Source organism: Tiliqua scincoides, chromosome 3 (genome assembly GCF_035046505.1).
Source record: "Tiliqua scincoides isolate rTilSci1 chromosome 3, rTilSci1.hap2, whole genome shotgun sequence".
NCBI classification, from domain to species: Eukaryota; Metazoa; Chordata; class Lepidosauria; order Squamata; family Scincidae; genus Tiliqua; species Tiliqua scincoides.
This window is the reverse complement of record NC_089823.1, coordinates 195,245,553-195,268,164: the sequence shown is the minus strand read 5'-3', so window position 1 is coordinate 195,268,164 and position 22,612 is coordinate 195,245,553. Positions and strand designations below refer to the sequence as shown.

General features: G+C 43.1%; 1 protein-coding gene across 2 annotated transcripts in view; it reads left to right on the top strand.

Moving 5' to 3' along the window:
- The window catches only part of PCCB (propionyl-CoA carboxylase subunit beta), a 32,552-nt gene extending 10,868 nt beyond the window's left edge, over positions 1-21,684 (top strand). Inside the window, exons 5-15 of one of the 2 annotated variants that reach the window (XM_066620440.1) lie at positions 443-556; positions 2,441-2,551; positions 3,857-3,965; positions 5,629-5,749; positions 9,602-9,683; positions 10,977-11,100; positions 11,993-12,100; positions 15,445-15,545; positions 19,203-19,301; positions 19,489-19,582; positions 21,080-21,684. In XM_066620440.1, the coding sequence (XP_066476537.1) occupies positions 443-556; positions 2,441-2,551; positions 3,857-3,965; positions 5,629-5,749; positions 9,602-9,683; positions 10,977-11,100; positions 11,993-12,100; positions 15,445-15,545; positions 19,203-19,301; positions 19,489-19,582; positions 21,080-21,201 (1,185 nt within the window). In that variant the 3' untranslated portion in view covers positions 21,202-21,684. Of the gene's footprint in view, positions 1-442; positions 557-2,440; positions 2,552-3,856; positions 3,966-5,628; positions 5,750-9,601; positions 9,684-10,976; positions 11,101-11,992; positions 12,101-15,444; positions 15,551-19,202; positions 19,302-19,488; positions 19,583-21,079 lie in introns of those variants that run through there. The other variant, XR_010794094.1, reaches the window with a different exon arrangement.
- Positions 21,685-22,612: the final 928 nt, after the last annotated feature.

Below are 22,612 nucleotides of genomic sequence, written 5' to 3'. Positions count from 1 at the left end.
ATTCTGACATAACACATTTCTAAAATCAGGAGGTTGTGCATATGCATCATGGCTTGTAACCCGTAATGGATTTTTCCTCCAGAAAATTGTCCAGTTCCCTTTTAAAGGCGTCCAGGCCAGATGCCATCCCCACATCCTTGGCAAGGAGTTCCACAGACCAACCACACGCTGAGTGCAGAAATATTTTCTTTTGTCCGTCCTAATGTTCCCAGCACTCACTTTTAGTGGATGTCCCCTAGTTCGTAAAAAAACAAAAACAACTAGTTGTTTTTTTGAAGAGGCTATACAAGAAAGCAGACATTATAAGTGAAACTTGAAGATATTCAGATTTAAAGTTCCTGATTTACAATAAGACTGAGTGACAAATTCACAATGGGCTACTTTATCTTGTTGAACGTGTGGTAGTAATTTACTGGCTAATCATGAGCTCTGGTTTCTCCAGATCATGGATCAGGCTGTTATGGTTGGTGCTCCTGTGATTGGACTGAATGATTCAGGAGGGGCCCGTATCCAAGAAGGAGTAGAGTCACTGGCTGGTTATGCTGATATTTTTTTGGTAAGAAATCTGTTAGGTGAACAGACTATCCCTCAGCACCACATATATGTATACTTAATACTAAAAAGCATAGAGCCAGTTTGCTTGTTCTAAATAAGTGATGGCAGAGAAGCATGAGTGATACATTTCTACTGTTACTTCTGTGTCTTGTGGGAGAGGAAGGTAATGCTGCTCGCCTCGTGCATAGTTTTCACCTCTTAACTTTGTGTCTTTGTGCCATAGTTTCTAAAATGTTACACTTCTAAATTTGCCAGATAGTTGACCATAGCACGTAACAGATTTGCATTAATGATGACACTGCATCATTGTACATTATGAAGGTTATATCCTGATTTGTTGACATTTTATTGTACTTCTTGACTTGGCTACAGCTTAATTTTCAAACAACACAGCTGTATATTCTGCTTCTGTAACCTCTTTGTTGACATGTTCTGATTTTGAGACCTGCCTTAATAGGATGGTCTGTTAGGGTGTTTCTAGACAGTGTTGCTGGAGTGACATTAGAGGGAAGAAAGCTTTTGTACCAAGATGTGCATCTTTTAAGAGGTAATTTCTATTGCAAGGGTTCAAGAGTTGCCCAAACCTTCCTGCTGCCCAGTTGCCCCCATAGTTTTGCCACCACCATCCTGTAGGTGAGGGAGGAAAGGCAGGCAAGTGAGCAGGGGAACCCACTCACTCACTCTATCTAGGGGAAGGATGAGCAAGCAAGTGTACCTGCCTGTAGATAGGGAGGGGAGAGAGAGGAAACCCCCATCCTCCATCCCTTCCCTTACTGGAATTGTGGCACATAGCCTCTGTGCTGATTGGAGCACCATTTGGAAGGGAAGGCAATGGGGGGGCAGGCTTCAGAACACTTCACTATGTTCACTTGATGCTTTGAATGTGGGTGAGGAGAAGTTATTTGGAGCTCTGGCAGTGGTTTTTTTCTTCTTCTTTCCACTTCTAGAGAAGGGGGGACTGCTACTGCCATCATCCTCTCCTCACTTGTTCTCAGTGAGCTGGAAGAAATCAAAGTCCTGCTAGAGCTACGGGACTGGAGAGGGCAGCATACTGATGCTGGGAGCCTATCAGGTGCTGCCCCTCCAAGTTTTCTGCTCTAGGCGACTGTTTTGGATTTCATGGTAAGGCTGGCCCTGAAAGGGTTAAAAGTCACTGGTGCTGTTTAGGCACAGAGATGTTTCTTCCCCCAAGTGATCAAGGATGATCTGATGATTTTTGTTAGGTGTTGCAGTGCGTATTAAGTGCTTCATTTTAGCTTTTTCCTCATCACACATCTGTTCTCTAGGCAAGGAGAACACTGCTGAAGCCATCATTGCTCCCTCCAGGTAGGAAGAAGGAATCCTTTTTGTTGGTTTGATGAAAACCAGTGACAGCAGCATAACTTTCCTTTCTGAGAATGCAATTCCAGAATAACAAGATGACTGGAACAGGACTCTATCTGTTTCTGTCTCTATCAGTTGTCAGGAGCAACTGCTGCTACAGACAGTTGAAGGATTTGATATTTGTGGAACCTCATTTAAAGATTGCTGTATGAACTGAACCCTCAGCTCCAATGTCTGTTCTCTGAATGAATAGTTTTTTCCTCTTTCCTTGTCTATTTGTGATGCTCACAATTGTGAAGACATCTGATTGATTTGGTAAAGGAGAGATAGGAATTGGAATCTTTGTTTGTGGATCAACTCAAAAGACTAGAATGGAGCTGTTTTTATTTTTGTAAGTGTAGCTATTTCTACTACTTGCCCTATTTTATGTGTAATTGTTTGTGTGTTGTAGAACTTGAACCCAGACTTAGGAATCTGGAATCTTCTATAATGGTAGCTACATTGGGAACTTGACTGGGATAAAAATGTGTTAATAAACAAGCATGTGTGTTTTCTGTTGCAGAGAAATGTTTTATGTTCTGGGGTAGTCCCGCAGATTTCTCTTATCATGGGCCCTTGTGCAGGAGGTGCTGTCTACTCTCCCGCTTTAACAGATTTCACATTCATGGTAAAGGTAAGGATGTAGCATTAGGTGCCTTAAGAACGCACTGAGGCTTCCCTGGCCCTCATAATTCCTTTTAAAGGCATAAAAATGTCACTTCCAGTTTAGCTGAAAAATTGGGTGTGACTTTTTTTACTTGTAATAGTCATTCTGAGCCCTGAAGGGGCTGTGGGAGGAAGCGTGCAGCCTCTGTGGGGCTCAGAAGAGCCTCTGGAGGGTGAAGGTGGTCTCCTCCATATCCATGAATTCAGGTATCTGCGGGGGGGGGGGGGGAAGCGTTCTGGAACTGAATCTCCACAGATACGGGAGCACACCTGTATTGGGATGCCCCACACCCTTTTGCATGTGTGAGCAGCATTTAAAGAAAATAAAGCAGCAAATTCATCTGTTCCAAAAAGTGACTCATTTTTATAATGCAAAATCCAATTCTCCTGTTGAGTTTCCTGCATGCCATAGGTAACCAAGAAATTACCCTAATAAGTAAACATACTTTTCATTATTGGTCACTTTAAGTCTTCAGAACTTTTTTAAAGTCTTAAGTCATGGTTTTTACTGCTTTTATATTTCAGGATGTAATTGTTAGTTGTTCCCCTAAATTGTACCTATCATGAATGGCAATTGAAGCAGTTAGCCTTGAGCTGCAGTGTTTGTTTGGAAATTAAATAGTGCGAGAGGCTAAGTACAGTGGTATTATGCCTGTATTTAAGGTGACATGCCTTTGGTTTTACTTTGTATTATTTCTTTGTCTGTCTGTGCATTTCAAAGATTTTAGGAAAACAAATGTTTGATTGGAAATACTGTAGAGAGAATTTCAACTAATACATTTTGACCTCGGTATCTGTGGTGGATCTGTTTGTGGACCCCTTCCCCCCCCAAAACCCACGGATAAGCAAATCCACACGTCTGGTCCATAGGATCTCTAGACGCGGCTTCAAGAAAGACAGTTTTTGTAAAAACTGGAAGTAACTTTCTGGCACCTCTTGAAGCCTTTCAGAGGCCGTGCATGGCCTCTGCAGGCCTCAGAAAGGCTCCCGGATGCAACTGGAGAACACCTCCAGTTGTGTCTGGGAACTCAGGTTCAGCCTGTAGTTGCAGGTTTGGAACCTGTAGTGAGTTGAATCAGTCGAATCAGTGGGTCCCGAATCCGTAGATAAAAAGGCCAGATTGTACATTATTAGGTTGCATAAAAATACATTAAACTTTAATAGCTATATAGTTTTCTTCCAACTGTTCATAGTTTGAAAACTTGTAAGGGATGAAGAAAACAAACCCTTGAATGTTGCATCTTGCACTTCACATTTTGCAGTTTTTTTTTAGGACACATCCTATCTATTCATAACTGGTCCTGATGTTGTCAAATCAGTTACCAATGAAGATGTTACTCAGGAGCAGCTTGGGGGTGCCAAGACACACACAGCGGTGTCAGGTCAGATATGGCTAAATTGCTTCATTAGCATCTTCTCCTGTTTCTTAGTCTTCTTATAAACTGACAGGAAAATTCCTGTCAATCAGTAGTACTGTTTAGTTTGGAATGTGGTAATAGTTGTGTTCTTCCAGTGAAAGTTACGTTGTAGAGAGTGGAAATTAAAGTAGTGAGAATAAGAGAGACTGAGGTGTTGGAAGTGTCCCTTTCGGTGAGCAAATATGAGGGAAATATACTATAAGAACTATTTTATTTAATTAGAGCAAAAGTCCAGCATTCTGTTTTGAAAGCAGCCAGCCTTTCCAGAGAAGCGTGCAAAATAGAAGGTAATAGCTCTTGACCATTGATTGTTGCCTTGCATCTAATATTTAGAGCTATACTGGCTTTGAATCTGGGGATACTATTTTGCTGTCATAGCTGATAGTCATAGGTGTACATGTACTCCATGATTTTTTGCAATTCTTTAAAAAAGTTACATAAGCAGACATTCATCATGTGGACGGTTGCTGATAATGTCGTAGTGTGTTCTGTCAGTAATTGGGCACTGTGGAAAAGTACTGTCTTTATCTTGACAGTCACTTTTATTGTGTGATCCTGAGTTCTTATATTATGAGAATTTTCAACACCAGCATTTCTCAAATTGTGGGGCATAACCTGATGTGTGATGGGTCGCTATGTGATGCTTGCTGTCATGCCGTAAAACATTTCTGGGAGCCACTGGAGGTCACTTCTGGGTTATGCCGTGCCTGTGGTCCACTTCCTTCTGGTTGGCCTTCACAGGCCCCAGAATGTCTTGTAGAAGCAACCCAGAAGTCACATTCTAGGGCCTGAGAAGGCCAATGGAGTAGGTTGTGGACCCAGTGCAGTGCAACTTGGAAGCAGCATCCAGTGACTCCCAGTAATGCTTTGCAGCACAACAGTGAGTATCATGTATGACCCACAGCAGAGGACGAGGTACAAAGTTTGTAGTAGCGGTGGTACAAAGTTTTAGAACCGATGCTCTACACCATTTTATAATTTTGCAAACCTGTGTTATGTTCTCCTTAGTTGTAATATTTTCCTGAACTCTAAGACCCCCAGTGCTTTTGCCTTTTATTGTAAGAATGCTGCTTAACCTGTTGATAATGAGTGATACTGCAATTGCAAATTGAGCTCAGCTTTGTGTCTTGTCACTTATGAAAAAGGGTAAATAAAATGGAAGAATTTAAATCTTATGAACAGGTTTTTCCACATAGTGTTGAGTTACTGCTTGAAAACATGTTGCAATAGGATGTGCACTGAGACATAAGTTTACGGTGATTCTCAAAGGTATTGGCCTTTTGATGGATGTCAAGAACATCTACGTTTTACAGTTAAGCCATTTCTGACCAATGTTGCATATATACAGCAGGGACAAATAGGTTTACACCTGTGGGCTGGGCAGAAATGGATTAATGAGATTACATTTTAGAGTTTATTTGCTGTGAGGATTTAATAAGTAGCATATATCTCTCTTGAGAGGGGTCACACTTCGTTTTCTAGGCCTTGGGTTGATTCTTAATACTTTGGCTTGAAAATTTGGCTGCACATTAACCTTTGGTTAATAAAGGTTTCTTTAAAAATAATGTTAGTGAATTTTTAGTTACTCATTTGCAAAATCAGTTTTGTTCTGTTTTTCCCCCTGTAGGAGTTGCACATTGTGCTTTTGAGAATGACATAGATGCTTTACTTAATCTCAGAGAATTTTTTAATTATCTACCACTTAGTAACAAGGATCCTGCTCCTGTTCGTGAATGCCATGATCCTAGGTAAGTAGGTGTAGTTTTACAATTGATGGAAGCAATCAATGCCTCAGGTCTCAGCTAGTCAACCCATTGTTGTGTCAGAATGTCCTAATGAAGGGCCAAACTAGATGTGACATTGTGTCATTAGGCCGTGCATGTGTGAGTACGCGCATGTGTGAGTACGCGAGAGAGAGAGCATAAATAACTTGTGGTCTTCCTGATTTTGATTGGGATTACAGTGGGGCAAAAGAGTAAAGTGCTCCCCGTTGGTCATAATGCAGGGTCAAATGACATTATTAAAATCACATCTAGTTTAGCCCTTATATTCCTGATCAAGGCTTTTATCCCTTTAAATACCTCTAACATTCTAGCTCTCCTTTGTAAAAATGCCTGTTGCAGGCATAGTTTACTACACTCTGCTGCTTTAAAGTTGGTTTTTTTCCCATAAGAACAGCCTCACTGGATCAGGCCATAGGCCCATCTAGTCCAGCTTCCTGTATCTCACAGCGGCCCACCAAATGCCCCAGGGAGCACACCAGATAACAAGAGACCTCATCCTGGTGCCCTCCCCTACATCTGGCATTCTGACTTAACCCATTTCTAAAATCAGGAGGTTGCGCATACACATCATGGCTTGTACCCCATAATGGATTTTTCCTCCAGAAACTTGTCCAATCCCCTTTTAAAGGCGTCTAGGCTAGATGCCAGCACCACATCCTGTGGCAAGGAGTTCCACAGACCGACCACACGCTGAGTAAAGAAATATTTTCTTCTGTCTGTCCTAACCCGCCCAACACTCAATTTTAGTGGATGTCCCCTGGTTCTGGTATTATGTGAGAGTGTAAAGAACATCTCCCTATCCACTCTGTCCATCCCCTGCATAATTTTGTATGTCTCAATCATGTCCCCCCTCAAGCGTCTCTTTTCTAGGCTGAAGAGGCCCAAACGCCGTAGCCTTTCCTCATAAGGAAGGTGCCCCAGCCCCGTAATCATCTTAGTCGCTCTCTTTTGCACCTTTTCCATTTCCACTATGTCTTTTTTGAGATGCGGCGACCAGAACTGGACACAATACTCCAGGTGTGGCCTTACCATAGATTTGTACAATGGCATTATAATACTAGCCGTTTTGTTCTCAATACCCTTCCTAATGATCCCAAGCATAGAATTGGCCTTCTTCACTGCCGCTGCACATTGGGTCGACACTTTCATCGACCTGTCCACCACCACCCCAAGATCTCTCTCCTGATCTGTCACAGACAGCTCAGAACCCATCAGCCTATATCTAAAGTTTTGATTTTTTGCCCCAATGTGCATGACTTTACACTTACTGACATTGAAGCGCATCTGCCATTTTGCTGCCCATTCTGCCAGTCTGGAGAGGTCCTTCTGGAGCTCCTCACAATCACTTCTGGTCTTTACCACTCGGAAAAGTTTGGTGTCGTCTGCAAACTTAGCCACTTCACTGCTCAACCCTGTCTCCAGGTCATTTATGAAGAGGTTGAAAAGCACCGGTCCCAGGACAGATCCTTGGGGCACACCGCTTTTCACCTCTCTCCACTGTGAAAATTGCCCATTGACACCCACTCTCTGCTTCCTGGCCTCCAACCAGTTCTCAATCCACGAGAGGACCTGTCCTCTAATTCCCTGATTGTGGAGTTTTTTCAGTAGCCTTTGGTGAGGGACCGTGTCAAACGCCTTCTGAAAGTCCAGATATATAATGTCCACGGGTTCTCCCGCATCCACATGCCTGTTGACCTTTTCATCCCCTTCCCCCTAGCTACTTTTTCTACACATGGGGAAAAATACTGTACAGGTGCACTTGTAGCATGTAGTATGTAGTGTGGCACTACTTCGAAGAGAGGAAGCAGTGAATGGATTCGGAAAAATGGCTTACATGAGTTTCATGTAGTAAAATTACTCTAAGCAACTGTGGGAGTAGGAACAAAAAAGGAATTCTTACATGAGAGGGGTCCTTAGGTGCACATAGAAACAGCTACGTTTGCAAACAAGCGATTAAATATGGTTTAATTCAGGTATCAGAATACTCTGTGTCTTTGGGAAGGCGCTTGGCATGCAATTGTATGTTCTCTGCTGCCCTGAGCAGCTGCTGTGCATTGCTGGAGAGGAGCTGCAAACGCTGGCTGGCGGAGGGCGTGCTTGTGGGGGAAGGATGCGGAGGATCTCTGGCAAGGCTGGACAGCACGTTGTACACACGTAGAATCCCTTTTCACCTGCCCTTAGCAGGTGAAAACGGGTGCAGATATATATCTCTGCCAGGATTAAGAACCCAATCCTAGGTATGTCTACGCTGAAGTAAGTCTTGTTCTAGTCAATGGCGCTTACTCCCAGGAAAGTGCCTAGGATTGCAGCCTAAGAGCCCAGTCCTATGCATGTCTACTCAGAAGTCCACTTTAGTGAATGGGGCTTACTGTGGATAGGATGGCAGCCTCAGGGCCCAATCCTGTGCCTGTCTACTCAGAAGTCAGTCCCATTAGAGTCAATGGGGCTTCCTCCCAGGAAAGTGTGGAGAGGACTGCAGCCTCAGAGCCCCTCCTGTAACTGTCTCCTCAGAAGTCAGTCCCAGTAGAGGCAGTGGGGCTGCCTCCCAGGAAAGTGTGGACAGGACTGCAGCCTCAGAGCCAAAGCCTATGGCTGTCTCCTCAGAAGTCAGGCCCATTAGAGGCAGTGGGGCTTCCTCCCAGGAAGGTGTGGAGAGGACTGCAGCCTCAGAGCCCCTCCTCTGCCTGTCTCCTCAGAAGTCAGTCCCATTAGAGGCAGTGGGGTTTCCTCCCAGGAAAGTGTGGAGAGGACTGCAGCCTCAGAGCCCTTCCTCTGCCTGTCTACTCAGGCTGCAAGGCTATGACACTTTCCCGGGAGTAAGCCCCATTGAACACAATGGAACTTACTTCTGAGTAGACATGCATAGGCTTGGGCTCTCAGGCTGCAAGGCTATGCACCCTTTTCCAGGAGCAAGCCCCATTGAGCACAGTGAGACTTACTTCTGAGTAGACACGCCTAGGCTCATCTTGCAGATTGGCACGGGGCTGCACCAGCCAGCTTCCTTCCCCTCCTCCTCCGCCAAGCCAGTACCTGGGCATTCCGTGGCTGCCGCAGCCCGTCTCCCTGGCTGGCTGGCTGGCTGTCCGTCCTCCTCCTTGGTGTTGGCGCGTGTCCCCCGCGCTCTCCACTGGCTTGGAAGCTGCACAAGGAAGCAGAGCGCGGGGGGAGGGGAGGCGGGCTGGGCTCAGGCGAGAGCTTGGAGATGGGGGCAGGAGGGGGTCGTTGTGTGGTCAGGCAGGGGCCAGGCGCCCGCCCACCCTGCACCCCCCAGCACCCGCCCAGCGAATGCCCCTGTTTTGCTCCCCCCCGGAATGCCTCTGAAGGGGAGGGGCCCCTGCAAAAAGGTGCCGGAACTCCGTCCCCCTGCGTTCCATTAGAAAAAAAGCCCTGCCCCTAACTGCAGGATGCAGTACACGTCCCATTGGCATAGCTGTACCAGTGCTGGAAAGTTGGTTAGGATTTGGGCCCAAGCTGTTCCTTATAATGTGCAGTTATGCTCTATGTTGGAACTTCACTGATAAATCACACTTCTCTATCCTTCCTTAAACTTGCTCCATGTTGATACCAGTAGGTGGTTTAGTTGCTTTTGCTGGTATAGGAATGAAAGAGGCTGTTCTTTTCTAGGAAGTTGCTAAAAATGAAAGAAGCCAGATCATAAATATTTCCCTCATCCCATTTGTAGCCTGAATCAAGATCTGTGTCTTTGTTAACGTTGGCATATGCAAAGAAAGTTAAATAGTTGTATCTTAACAGAATTATTTTCTTGTAAGTATGACGATATGTAAGCTGCTTTTTTTTTATTCCATTTCTTTAAAGTAACCGGTTGGTTCCTGAGTTGGATACAATTGTCCCAATGGAATCTACTAAAGCTTATGACATGGTGGATATTGTACATTCGGTAAGCTCTGCACACCAGTGGATTATAGAAGTCTGGTGATGGGACACGTAACTTTGAGTTTACATAAGATACCTCTCAGAATTGCTACAAGATGAAAACAAGTTCTGTTTTCATCTTGCTCGTCTGCAGGTTGTTAAAATACTGTATTGTAATACTGTTAGAAATCTGTTGCTTAGTGTAAATGGCAAAAGTAGTATAACTGGATGAATTAGTGCTTTGTTTCGGCATTTGCCAAGAAAAGATTAGGCAACTTCTGTGTCATTCTTAATTCTCCTGAATCAACCTTTCTCGATCCTGAGAGCAGCATCAGAGGCTTTGCTCTCTGGTCCACCATTGAAAGAGATCTGGTTGATGGGCACAAGCTTTATCAGTGGTGGCCCCACTGTTGTGGGAACTCCTTTCCCAGAGAGACCCATGCAGTTTCCACACTCGCAGATTTGTTCCCACACTTACAAGAAGAAACTAAATTAGTATGTTATGGAGCGAAACCAAAATGTTAACTATCAAAATTTTAAAATAACTCTTATTAAATCTTTGACTTTGGTGCTATGTAGAAAAAAACATTGCTAACAAGACTTCTGAGATGAGATATTCAAAAATTCTGCTTTAGCTATCTTAGGGTGCAGTCCTACCCTTCACTTGGGCTGATACAAGTCCCTTGCACTGGCCCAAGAGGGTCACAAACATGCCATAAAGCACGTTTGTGCCTCCTCGAGAGTAAGCCGGGCTGGCGCACTGAGATGCACTGGCCTGAGGAGGCACAAGCCTCTGCGCCGGCTCCCTCGGCAAGCTTCCCTCAGCAAGCCAGCCGGGCTGACGCAAGGCTCTGTGGTAGGTGGGGAGGGGCAGGAGGAAGGCATTCCTGGATGGGGGGAGGATGGGCGGGCCAGGGGGCGGGTAGATGGGGAGCAGGAGGCGGGACTGGGATCCAGCACTTATGCTGGATCCCAACACCTGTTCCCAGGGCGTTCGGAGCGACTCAAAGCCGTTCCGCTCTCCTTGGACTTGTGCCACCTCAGGAGGTGGCGCAGGTCCAAGGAGACCCATAGGGTAAGGGCACCTTACCCAGAGGTAAGGGAAAAGTTTCCCCTTGCGTGACTGAGCCACTTTGGGCCCCTATCCTATGCTGGAAACAGCGCAAGCCTCTTGGCTTGCCTGTTCCAGCACAGGGTAGGATTATACCCTTAAAATGTTTAATCTACTTGAGGCAGCTGTTTGATTATAGAAATGAGTGTTTTTTCCTATACTCTGTCACTCTTGATATAATGAAATATTTGAATCTTATTTGTGCAGATTGTTGATGAGAGAGAATTCTTTGAGATCATGCCCTCCTATGCCAGAAACATCATAGTTGGGTTTGCTAGAATGAATGGAAGAACTGTTGGAATAGTTGGCAACCAACCCAAAGTAGCATCAGGTGAGAACAGGGTAGCTGTTGCTAGAAACCTGCATATTTGAGAAATGAGGTTAGAAAACTCCGATTCCTGCTTGTAACATCTGTTATGAGCGCATCACTGGAGTATCTGAATACGTGTTTTGGAAATGTTTTCTCTTAAAAATGTTTTGCCCTGAAAACAGTGGCTGGCTGGGGTGGGGCTGCTTGGACATGCTGTGCAGCCTACAAATGGTTTTTGCCATGGAAGTACCTTTGGCCAGTGTGCAAAGAACAAGGAAATGAGGCTGGTTTTATTCCTGAGAGTTTTTGATGTGGGTAGATGGTATGTTGAGCATTAGGAGTGGGCACAGCCTTCTATATACATGCTTGGAATCCATTGACATCCCCTGCTGCTGTGTTTTGTCCACCCAACAAAGGCCGTGTTTTTTTCTCTTCTCATAATTGTTTTGTTACAATTGCTAGTTCCAAAATACATTGCTATGGGAAGATGTTAAACATAACGGTTATAGACACACAAACCATTATCTTACAAATGAATACATAAGAGTTTAGTGTCTGAAGACAAATTACTGGAGTGAGTGGTTTGGTGTGGAGCTCAGTTGCCTGATTGATATTGTCATCTTCTATTCCTCCAGAGAACTTCAGTTAAATGTAAACAATTTCCTAAACTAAATTTTAATCGGAAGTCTGGTATAGGTAAAAATAGCAAGTGTTTTAGGAATGTTTATGCAGATTGGATAATATAGAAATACAGTTCAGTATATGTCACTGAGGTAATACTAGAAGTATTGTTAAAAATTGCTATTAGTGTTATGTGTTTGTATATTACAGAAGTGGTGCCTTGACTACTGGAAATTGATGTTAAATATTTTGAAAAAGTTTCATATTGTCTGTTGTTCCTTTAAAAAATTAGGTTGTTTGGACATAAATTCTTCTGTGAAGGGAGCCCGTTTTGTTCGCTTCTGTGATGCTTTCAACATCCCTCTGATAACATTTGTGGATGTTCCTGGATTTTTACCAGGTAGGTCTTTTGCATCCTTCTTTATTGCAATGATGGAAATTAATTGATCAGAGGACTTTATTTCTCTTACATGAAAGCTGTTATGACCAGTGGCGTAGTTAAGGAGGTGCAGGGGGTAGCAAATGTATGGGGTTATGGGGGGGCTACAACATGTGGGCTACAACTAACCCCCGTGTTGTAGCCCCCCCCTGCCCTGTAGCCCAGTGCCTTTGCAAGCCAATTGGGCTGCTGTAGGCACACAGAGGAGCTTAAGGGGGGGGACACAGTCGACTCCTGCGCTCCTCACTGCCGCACCTTACATTGGGCTGCAGGTGCATGGTGGGCAGTGCAGAGGAGTCGGCCCCGCAGCTGAGATGGTGGTGGCAGGAGCTGGGGATGGCGTGTACTGCTGCTGCTTGCTTGCCGCGACCGCCTCAGCAGCACATAGCAAGTAGTTCCATCTCTGCTGCCAGCTGGGGGGGGAGGGTGAACAGCTTAGCCTGTTGCCATGCACACAGGAGAGAGGAGGGACTAAACTGTTGCCCCCTCCCGCAGCCGGCAGCAGAGATGGAACTGCCGAACACGCCTCCCAAGCCTCTGCCACCATCACTAACTCGGGTGCCGGGGCATTGTGCTGCTGCTTGTCTCAGTCCTAGCGCTGTGTGTGCACTTTGCTAGCTCTGGGGCTGGCGACTGAGGCTGGGCTGCAGGCAAGGCGGAGAGGAGGAGCAATGAGAAGCAGTCCTGTGCCGTGCACCCCTCTCTTCTGCAACTGAACCCAAGTCTCTCTTCTCTGCTGTGTGCATGGCAAAGGGCTCATAGTTCAGCTGTAGGAGAGAGGGGCATGCAGCACGGAACTGCTTCTCGTTGCTCCTCTGCTCCGCTTTTTCTGCAGCTCAGCCTCAGTCACCAGCCCCAGCACTAACAAAGCACGCACACAGTGCTGGGACCACGACAAGCAGCAGCAGCACACAAACCTGTGGGGGGGGCGGCGGAACAGTTTAGCCCCTTGCTCTGCATCTTCAAGGAGCTGCAATCCTAGTCACACTTTCCTGGGAGTAAGCCCCATTGACTGTAATGGGACTTACTTCTGAGTAGGCAGGCATGGGATTGGGCTCTGAAGCTCTCTCCCCCCCACTTCTCATACAGGCATCTAAGGCTGCAATCCTATCCACCCTTTCTTGGGAGTAAGCCCCATTGACTATAATGGGGCACTTCTGAGTAGACACATAGGAATGGGTTTGGTTGGCTGTGACGGGTGGCCTGTACCTGCATAGGAATTTGAAGAGGGAAGTAGCAAGGCAAGAGGTGTCAGGCAAGCACGTGTCACCCAAAGCAGGTCTGGCCTGGTCTCATTGTTGCCATCATCATCTCATCATAATTCATTGATCCCTATTCTATTCCAGTTCCTTAAGGTAAGCTGCTGGCTGGTATGATTGTCTCAGCCCCCTGTGCCTCTCAAACTATATATACATTCCTGGAAGTAAACCTCATTGATCACAATAGGACTTACTTCTGAGTAGACAGGCATAGGAATGGGCTCTAAATTAGATCTGCCTTTTAGATTTGTGGTCACTTACAGAAGTAAGGCTGAAATCCTATCCCATTCACCTGGGAGTAAGTTCCATTGACTATAATGTGAGTTACTTCTGAGTAGACATGCATATCCAACTTTCCAAATCTAATGTAGCCACAATTTAGCCCCGTGGTAATTTGATTGATTAATTAATTAAATTTTATGTCATTGCATGGGGGCTACAGAATTTTCCTTGCACCGGGTAGCAACTTGGTTAGCTATGCCACTGGTTATGGCAGATCCTATATTTAAGGAATTGGCTTGCCTTTTCTAGCAAATAGAGAACTATTTCAGTGACTAAACTACAAAGGAGGATTTTTCGTTGCATAGTTCCTATTGCATATGTGGAATACACATCTACTGCATTTCTAATTTGTAGTGAACATTCACAAAATGTTCATTTATTTTTTACTGAAGTGTAATGTGGAATGCACTGAAATAAAAATATACATGCTGGAAAATGAGCAAAGGTTTACCATTTCATCCACTCAAGTTGCCATGTCTCTCTCATAAAAATAACCAGTTAACTTAATGAAATGTTTGTTAAATTAAAAAGTAATATTTTGATGTGTATGTTATTAGGCTTTCATTCTCCTTTATTGCCTTATATAGTTCAGAAAGTGGAATGAGAGCCATGTGTCAGGTTTCATAACACTGCCCTGTATTTAGTAATCCAGCATTATGGAGAGTTGTGTATATGGTCCAATTCTTTCTGCCAGTTGCTGTTATGGAAGCAGTAAGTGTTGGAAGAGCGATAGCAAGTGAATTAGATCATCCCTACCAGAAGGGGGAGATGTTACCTATTCACTTTCTAGTTTGAAGCATGGGTGTCAAACTCATTTCATACAGTGGGCTGTACAGCATTCATGACGCCTGCTGAGGGCTGGAAGTGGTGTCATTTAGCAGGAAGTGATGTTATTAAGCAGGTCATGTCCAGAAATGAGCACTTTTTTCTCACTCATCAGCTGCAAATGTCAGAAGAGAAAATATGCAAATCTTGATCATATTTTCAACACATGGGAAAGCCCAATTATCATGCTGGCTGCCCTTTCAGCCATGACACCTCAGCGCAGCTGGGAGTCACTGATGGTGGTGCTGGGAGAGGCTGAGGGCTGGATAAAGAGCTTTGATGGGCTGCATCTGGTCGTTGGGCCTTATGTTTGACACCCTTGGTTTAAAGGCTTGTAGGTTGCTCTCTTTGTCCTGGATTAAACAGCTCAGCTTCTTTTTCTGTTAACTTGTTTTTATATTTCGCTGCCCAAGCAGCTGTGACCAGTTGCTTTGCCTGCTCTTATTTTGCAATGTGTATATAAAACTTAGCTCCTTTTGTAAATGAATTTTGTCCAAAGCTCTGCTAACAGTAAGATGGGTTCCTTCTTAGAGAGTTGTTACTTGTCACAAATTTATCTGGTGAGTGCTAAATTACAAGGCTGACATACTCAGAATAGATTTATTAAATGAGCAGATAATTTAATTCCAGGTTAAAAAACAACAACCCAGCAACAGAAGAATGATAGATTTTCCTATAATTAAAGAGATTTGGTCTCATGGATCACTTTCAGTCAAGCCAGGAATTGGCATGCAAAAGGTCACATCACATCAAAATGATAAGTCAGATGTTACCTGTGGATGCTTGGTGCAATCATGCTTTCCTATTTTTTTCTCAAATAATGGCTGTTTGACTATTATCCTCATGAATGCTGTTATAACAACTTATTTTATCAAATGTCCTCTCCCAGAGAAAGTGACTTTCATTTAACAATGTTTTATTGGTTTATGTTGTTTTTAGGGACAGCTCAGGAATATGGTGGAATTATACGGCATGGTGCAAAACTCCTTTTTGCTTTTGCAGAAGCAACTGTGCCAAAAATCACTATTATCACAAGGAAGGTGAAGTAAGACTCCATTTTATAGCTACTAGCTAAGCACTGTTGAGTATGTATAGAGGAGAATGGCCTACCCCTTTGCTCAACTCATCCAAATAGTGCCTGTGCTTCCGAGCTCTGTCACTTTTGATTTGTCTGACTTATTATAACTTCACCGTATTACTTTGCCTCTGGAATTCTACTTATATTCTCTGCCTCACCACTGCTGCCTCTAATTCCTTTGCATCCCTCATAATCAAGCCTAAGAACATAAGAACAGCCCCATTGGATCAGGCCATAGGCCCATCTAGTCCAGCTTCCTGTATCTCACAGCGGCCCACCAAATGCCCCAGGGAGCACACCAGATAACAAGAGACCTCATTCTGGTACCCTCTCTTGCATCTGGCATTCTGACATAGCCCATTTCTAAAATCAGAAGGTTGCACATACTCATCATGGCTTGTAACCCGTAATGGATTTTTCCTCCAGAAACTTGTCCAACCCCCTTTTAAAGGCGTCCAGGCCAGATGCCATCACCACATCCTGTGGCAAGGAGTTCCACAGACCAACCACACGCTGAGTAAAGAAATATTTTCTTTTGTCTGTTCTGACTCTCCCAACACTCAATTTTAGTGGATGTCCCCTGGTTCTGGTGTTATGTGAGAGTGTAAAGAGCATCTCTTTATCCACCCTGTCCATCCCCTGCATAATTTTGTATGTCTCAATCATGTCCGCCCTCAGACGCCTCTTTTATAGGCTGAAGAGGCCCAAACGCCGTAGCCTTTCCTCATAAGGAAGGTGCCCCAGCCCAGTAGTCATCTTAGTCGCTCTCTTTTGCACCTTTTCCATTTCCACTATGTCTTTTTTGAGATGCGGCGACCAGAACTGGACACAATACTCCAGGTGTGGCCTTACTATCGATTTGTACAACGGCATTATAATACTAGCCGCTTTGTTCTCAATACCTTTTCTAATGATCCCAAGCATAGAATTGGCCTTCTTCACTGCCGCCGCACATTGGGTTGACACTTTCATCGACCTGTCCACCACCACCCCAAGATCTCTCTCCTGATCTGTCACAGACAGCTCAGAACCCATCAGCCTCTTTGTAAAGTTTTGATTTTTTGCCTGTTTTTGTTGTGTTTTTAAATACTGTGTTCTGAGCCTAATTCTGCCTGAACAAGTGTAACTTAATGCTTCTTAACTTCAGGATAATTTCTATTTTTAATCACTCCAAACCTGAAGTCTTGGGCTGTATAATATTTCTGAGTATGATATTCCTCACCTGGTGCCAAACTTAATGAGTTTGAGACATCAGGGTGATTAGTTTTTAAACTGGCCCAGACTTTTAATGCTCACAAGCTACTGTTTGATGCTTATTTTTTACTATCTTAAATGCAACTTTTTGTTTTTAGTAATTGTATTTTAATATTGTTGTTGTTATTGGGTTAAATATTTTTATAACTAGCTTTGTGAATTTTTAATTATAATTGATTGTATTTTTAAAATAATTACTATTACCAGGAGAGGCTGTCAGAGGAAGGAACCCATAAGGGAGAGGGGATGAAGTGGGAAGAGAAGCCTTGTGAGGAATGAAATCAATGCAAGGGCATTTTTGGGGGGAAAGGGGGTGGTTTTCTTCCTAAATGTCCTCTAGAAAAGGAAAACAGGATTGCTGAGAAATTGAGCAAATGTCTGCTCTAACCTCCTGCCTCATCCCAGAATATCTTTTTAATACTGCCTGGGTGAAAAATGGTTTATCTATATATGCCCTTATTCTAAGGTGAGCTGACTTGCATGCAGTTCTTCAGTTTTACATACATATGCTCTGCTAACTGAGCAAGCACACTTTTTAAAGAGGTGATTTTCTTATACTTAGCAGAGGGAGACCAACTGTTCATCTTCATCTTTATGTAATATCTTTTCTAGTGAGTATTTACTGATGTTTGTTCTGCATCTTATAGATTGTATAACCTGACCAAGCTCATGAAAATGTGATGCTGGCACCTCAGGAGTTAAATACTGTTATGTGGGTGCCAGAATGCTTGATGTTGCTTTCCACAGATTTTTTTTTTTTGCCTGCCTCATTGTGATGTAAACATACATTGACAGCTTAATACTACTTGTTCTCTAGGGCCATCTTTCTACCTCAGAATAAGGCAACAGATGGTAGTATACATGCCGTATCTGACGAAAGCTGACTATGATCTTTGGGGATCCCAACTGTGCTGTCATGTTATAGTTGACGCAACTGAGAAATGGAGTTGCTGCCCTGGCTGTGACAGACATACCTTGTGTTAGGATGTTAAACTATACCAATTTTTATAGTGCTTAGAATGTGGTTTGGTTAACTATCGGCTATTGTTCCAAGATTTGATGCAGCACATAATATAAAAACTGCAAACAATTATGAAACCAGCCCAAACACACAGTCAGTTAAATGCCTGCCAACTTAAAAAAACAACACACAAAACACAGTAGTCATCCAACCCTTGCTGGGGCTGTGACACCCCCCGAACCAGGAAATGAATGACAGTGATGTGCAGTGCATCACACAGTGATGTTATCGCCATTCACTTCTGGGTATGAAGTTGTAGCGCAAGCCTCTAAAGCAGCGATTTTCAACCTTTTTAATCTCATGGCACTCTGATGTGGCACCAAAATTGTCAAGGCACACCATCGGTTTTTTGACAACCGACAAGGCAAACCGCACTGACAGCAGGGGCTCACATCCCCCAGTGCCCCTACTAACAAATGATCCTCCTCCAAACTCCTGAGGCACACCTGCAGGCCACCAGTGGCACGCCAGTGTGCCACAGCATAGTGGTTGAAAATGGCTGCTCTAAAGAGCAGTAAGAGGGTGATGGTGGGTGGGAGGGTTTTTGCAGTGCCCGGTTGTGTGCTGCAGCTCGTCCTGCTCACTGAGCCTCCTGCTGCTGCTTGGAGGCTCATGTCATGGTCTTCCTACTGGGACAGCAGGCAGCCTGTGACATAGATTGGGAACCACTGCTTTACAGAAATGAACCAGAGATGAGTTCCTCCTTGTGTCTAGAGGCAGGTCATTACACAGTCTAGGGGCTGTTGTGAGTAGGAACCTTGCTTCTTGCTGGCAGAATTCTAACTTCTTATGATGAAAGCACCCAGAGAACAGCTGTTATTTCGACACTAATGTTGGTAAAAGTAATCAGATCCTGGGCAGAATGCCAACAGCTGTAAAATATTTTGCTTCCAAATTTTGAAAGACCTTTCATTTGTTATTATCATTATCAGTTGATAAGCTGATATGAATGTATATAGCCACTATTTATTCATTCATTCATTCATTCATTCATTCCTACATACCCCACTTAAAAGCTCTCAAGTCGGCTATTCTAAAGTATACTTATTATAGGCCTCAAGATGATTTATTAGAGACTTTTCCATTTTTCTTCCCTAATTACACAGTTCAGTTTATTGGGTCTTTTGTATCCTAAAAGGTGTATGCCTGTTGAAGAATGTGTGAAATCACATGGAATCATAAAAAGCAGATGTAATTATGCATAGCATTTTAATTGCTGTAGTGGAAATTATTCTCTTCATGCCATATAGCATTTTACACTGTCGTAGCATAGAAACAAGGGTTGAGTGATTTCTGGCAGAATTGTGGTTGACTGACATAGTTTTCTTATTTGTCTTGATCCAGGCTTATGGAGGGGCCTATGATGTGATGAGTTCAAAGCATTTAAGAGGAGATGCAAATTATGCCTGGCCAACAGCCGAGGTAGCTGTAATGGGTGCAAAGGTAATTACAGGAAGCTTTCACCTTGGTTTTTCAGCAGTCTCTATCCATCAAGTGTTACTTTTTATAAGCTGCTGTTTGTTCCTATTTATAAGCTGCTTAAGAGTATTTAGATGAACTAACCACAATCCAGAATCTTCAAAAAGAAAAAAAATAAGTCAGTTTACAGACTTGGAATGTTTGTCTTTAGGGAGCTGTCCAGATCATATTCAGAGGAAAACAGAACAATGCAGAAGCAGAATATGTGGAAAAGTTTGCAAATCCTTTCCCTGCAGCAATAAGAGGTATGACAAAGTGTTTGTCATCAAAGCCTTTTCAAATTCTTCTTGATTATGATTTCAAAGCCCTTCTCCCATTTCCTGATAGCAGTTTCATTTTGGTACCTAAGGAGCTGATTTTTATTTTTAAAAGGCCAGATGTTTTGAATTTGCCAAATGCTAGAAACAAAACTTCTTTGTGAGTGAGCCCTTATTGAGCATTTGAATTAAGGAGCATAATGAGCACTTTAGTTATGTGGATGATGATAAAAATCTGCATGAAATCAAGAAATCAGCAGAAAGTTGAACCAAGCTTTAATCTGTTCAAAGAGGGTATTTTCCCCAATGAACTGGAACCAAACTCAGAACTAAAAGCTCCTTTTTGCCTTTGTCCAAGCCCATAAATACAAGAAGTGGATACCTGTTCAAAATAAATAGTTCAGTAATCAGGCGCTATTTGTTTTCCTGATTTGCTGAATTGTGCGTGCTTGGTAAGTAAAAGGAAGGGGGGACAGAATCATGTCTGCTGGTTCATCTGCCTGCCCTCCATGAGAAGGGTTCATGTGAGGAGAGGTGGCAGTGGGCAGCAGATTCAGGCAGTGTAGAGGCACATGGTGTCACTGATTAAAGCTACAATCCTATACAAATCTACCGGGGCATAAACCCCATTGAGTGCAGTGACACTTCTGAGTAAATATGCTTTTACTTGGGACATTTTTTAAATCTTATTTTTCAATTCTTATACACTTGTTTTAAAAATTCTGCAACTGATTCTGAAAATTGGAGATGAAATGAGTTAGATCTCAAAATGAAACATTAAATTTCATAGTAGAAATTTGACAAGCAATAAAAACACTACTAAGAAATTTAAAGCTGATTTGTTTAGTCTTAGTGGAGCATGGCTACAGGAAGGTGACATGATGAGTGCAGATACTTAAAAATTTACCACTGAAATCTCTTGCTTTGGAGGATTTGTATAGAGTGGAGTATTATTTGTAATTTCAAAATGATTCACAATACCTTCTCTCAAAAGCAACTTCACATTACTAGTTAGAGACATCCAGTTTATTCTACTGATTATAAATGGAAGTTGTACTTATAGAGTGAATAGCAAAGTTTACATTATTTCTAAATTAACTTTTCTTGTTTAAAGTTCTAACTACCAAGATGGAAACTTGTAGAATTGACAGTTATGTATTTTAACATGTAAATGTAATTAATGGCCATTGTTTCTGCCGTTCTGTATTTCAGCTATTTGACTTAGGGCTATTGCTGTTACTGCAGATCTCATCAATCCAGACAGCCCTCTCTCAATTTACCAATTAATTTTACCTAGAAATTTGTCTGTTCTTTTTGTGGAAAATATGCACAACATTTTAGCAGTTTTTTAAAACAAAAAATGCAAATCTATTCTATAATAGAAGGCTAATGATAGCTATAGCTGCCTGCAGTATGTTAACTTTTTGACTCAGGTTCATTTGCATAGTACTAGAATTAATTTCTTTTTTAAAATCTGTTTAACAGGGTTTGTGGATGACATAATCCAACCCTCTACTACTCGGCTTCGTATTTGCAGTGATTTGGATGTTCTGACCAGCAAGAGACAATCTAACCCCTGGAAGAAGCATGCTAACATTCCACTCTAAATTATCTTTATGGGAGAGGTTCATGGTATAAGGAAAAATCATTAAGCCAAGATATGTGGCTTTGAATCTTTTGAATTATGTGAAACAAATTCTTCTGGTTAACATTCTAAAGCAGTGGTTCCCAAGCTTACTGTGGTCATGGCGCCACCATCTTGAATTGCACAAAATCTTGCATGATTCGAGATATCTGTGCCCAGGTGAGCTAGTATGAAGAGGGCGCCAGGGGCATCCCATAGGAACCCCACGAAGGGAACCATGGCACAGTTTGGGAACTGTTGCTCTAAAGAGATGGGGTAGTATGTGAATGGTAGAATTAGAAGAAATCAGAGCTATACCTTTAAGACAGAGGTGTATAACTTGGGGAAGTGGGAACTTAGTGCTTCAGATTTGATATCCCTCTTTCACAAATGTAAAGTCAGCACATTGCTGCAGAAATCATACAGATACTACAGAAATAAAGCATTTTGATTCCTTTAAACATAACCTGTCTTGGGGAAAGTTATTTAAAAGTAGATCCGAAAGATAATTGTGCAAATTATGGGCTATATAAGTTGCAAGTGGATGGAAATTGTTGATATTACATTTATTACACTATATATTATGCATCACAATCTTTCTTTCATGGTTCTTCAATGCAGATGTTATTTCAGTGTAAATCTTGATCTATATTTGTCAGTGGTTGATTAGTCTGAAACTAGGTTGCTAACAGGGCCTGTTCTTATGATTATTTGTTGTGGGTCCTTGGAAGGCCCTTGAGGAACTTATTTCCATGCAAGTTGCCTCTGGCTGAGATCCCTTTATGCCTTAAGGGATTTTAAGGTCCCTTAAAATCATTTTTTTATTTTTAGCAATGGCCAAGTTGGGACAGTGTTTATTTGACCCACCTGTACTTCACTCCTGCTCTGAAATGGAGCCGTACTACCAAGCTGGATAATACAGATGGTGCCTTGCCCTCTGGGGGTTCTGTTTCATGGGGGTTAATGAAATCCATGAGTCAGGGCATCCAGACCTCCAAATATGACTGGAGCACAGCTCTGGTCACATCTGGAGGGTGTTCTGAGCCCCAGGGTGGCCATGCGTCACCTCCTCAGGCCTCAGAAAGGCTCCCAGATGCGACTGGAACAAGGTTCTGGTTGCAACCAGGAGACTCAGTGGATCCTCAGCTCATGGTGGGTCAAATCCGTGGGACCCAAATCTGCAGATAAAGAGGACTCACCTGTATATACACAATTACTTTGCCTATACCAAACTTATTTCACACAGTGGGCTGAATAGCATTCATGGCACCTGCTGCGGGCTGAAAGTGATGTCATCAGTGATGTCAAACACTTAGTATGTTTAGCCTGGAGAAGGCTGAAAGGGGATATGATTATGCTGTTTAAATATGTGAAGGCTGTCATATGGAAGGTGG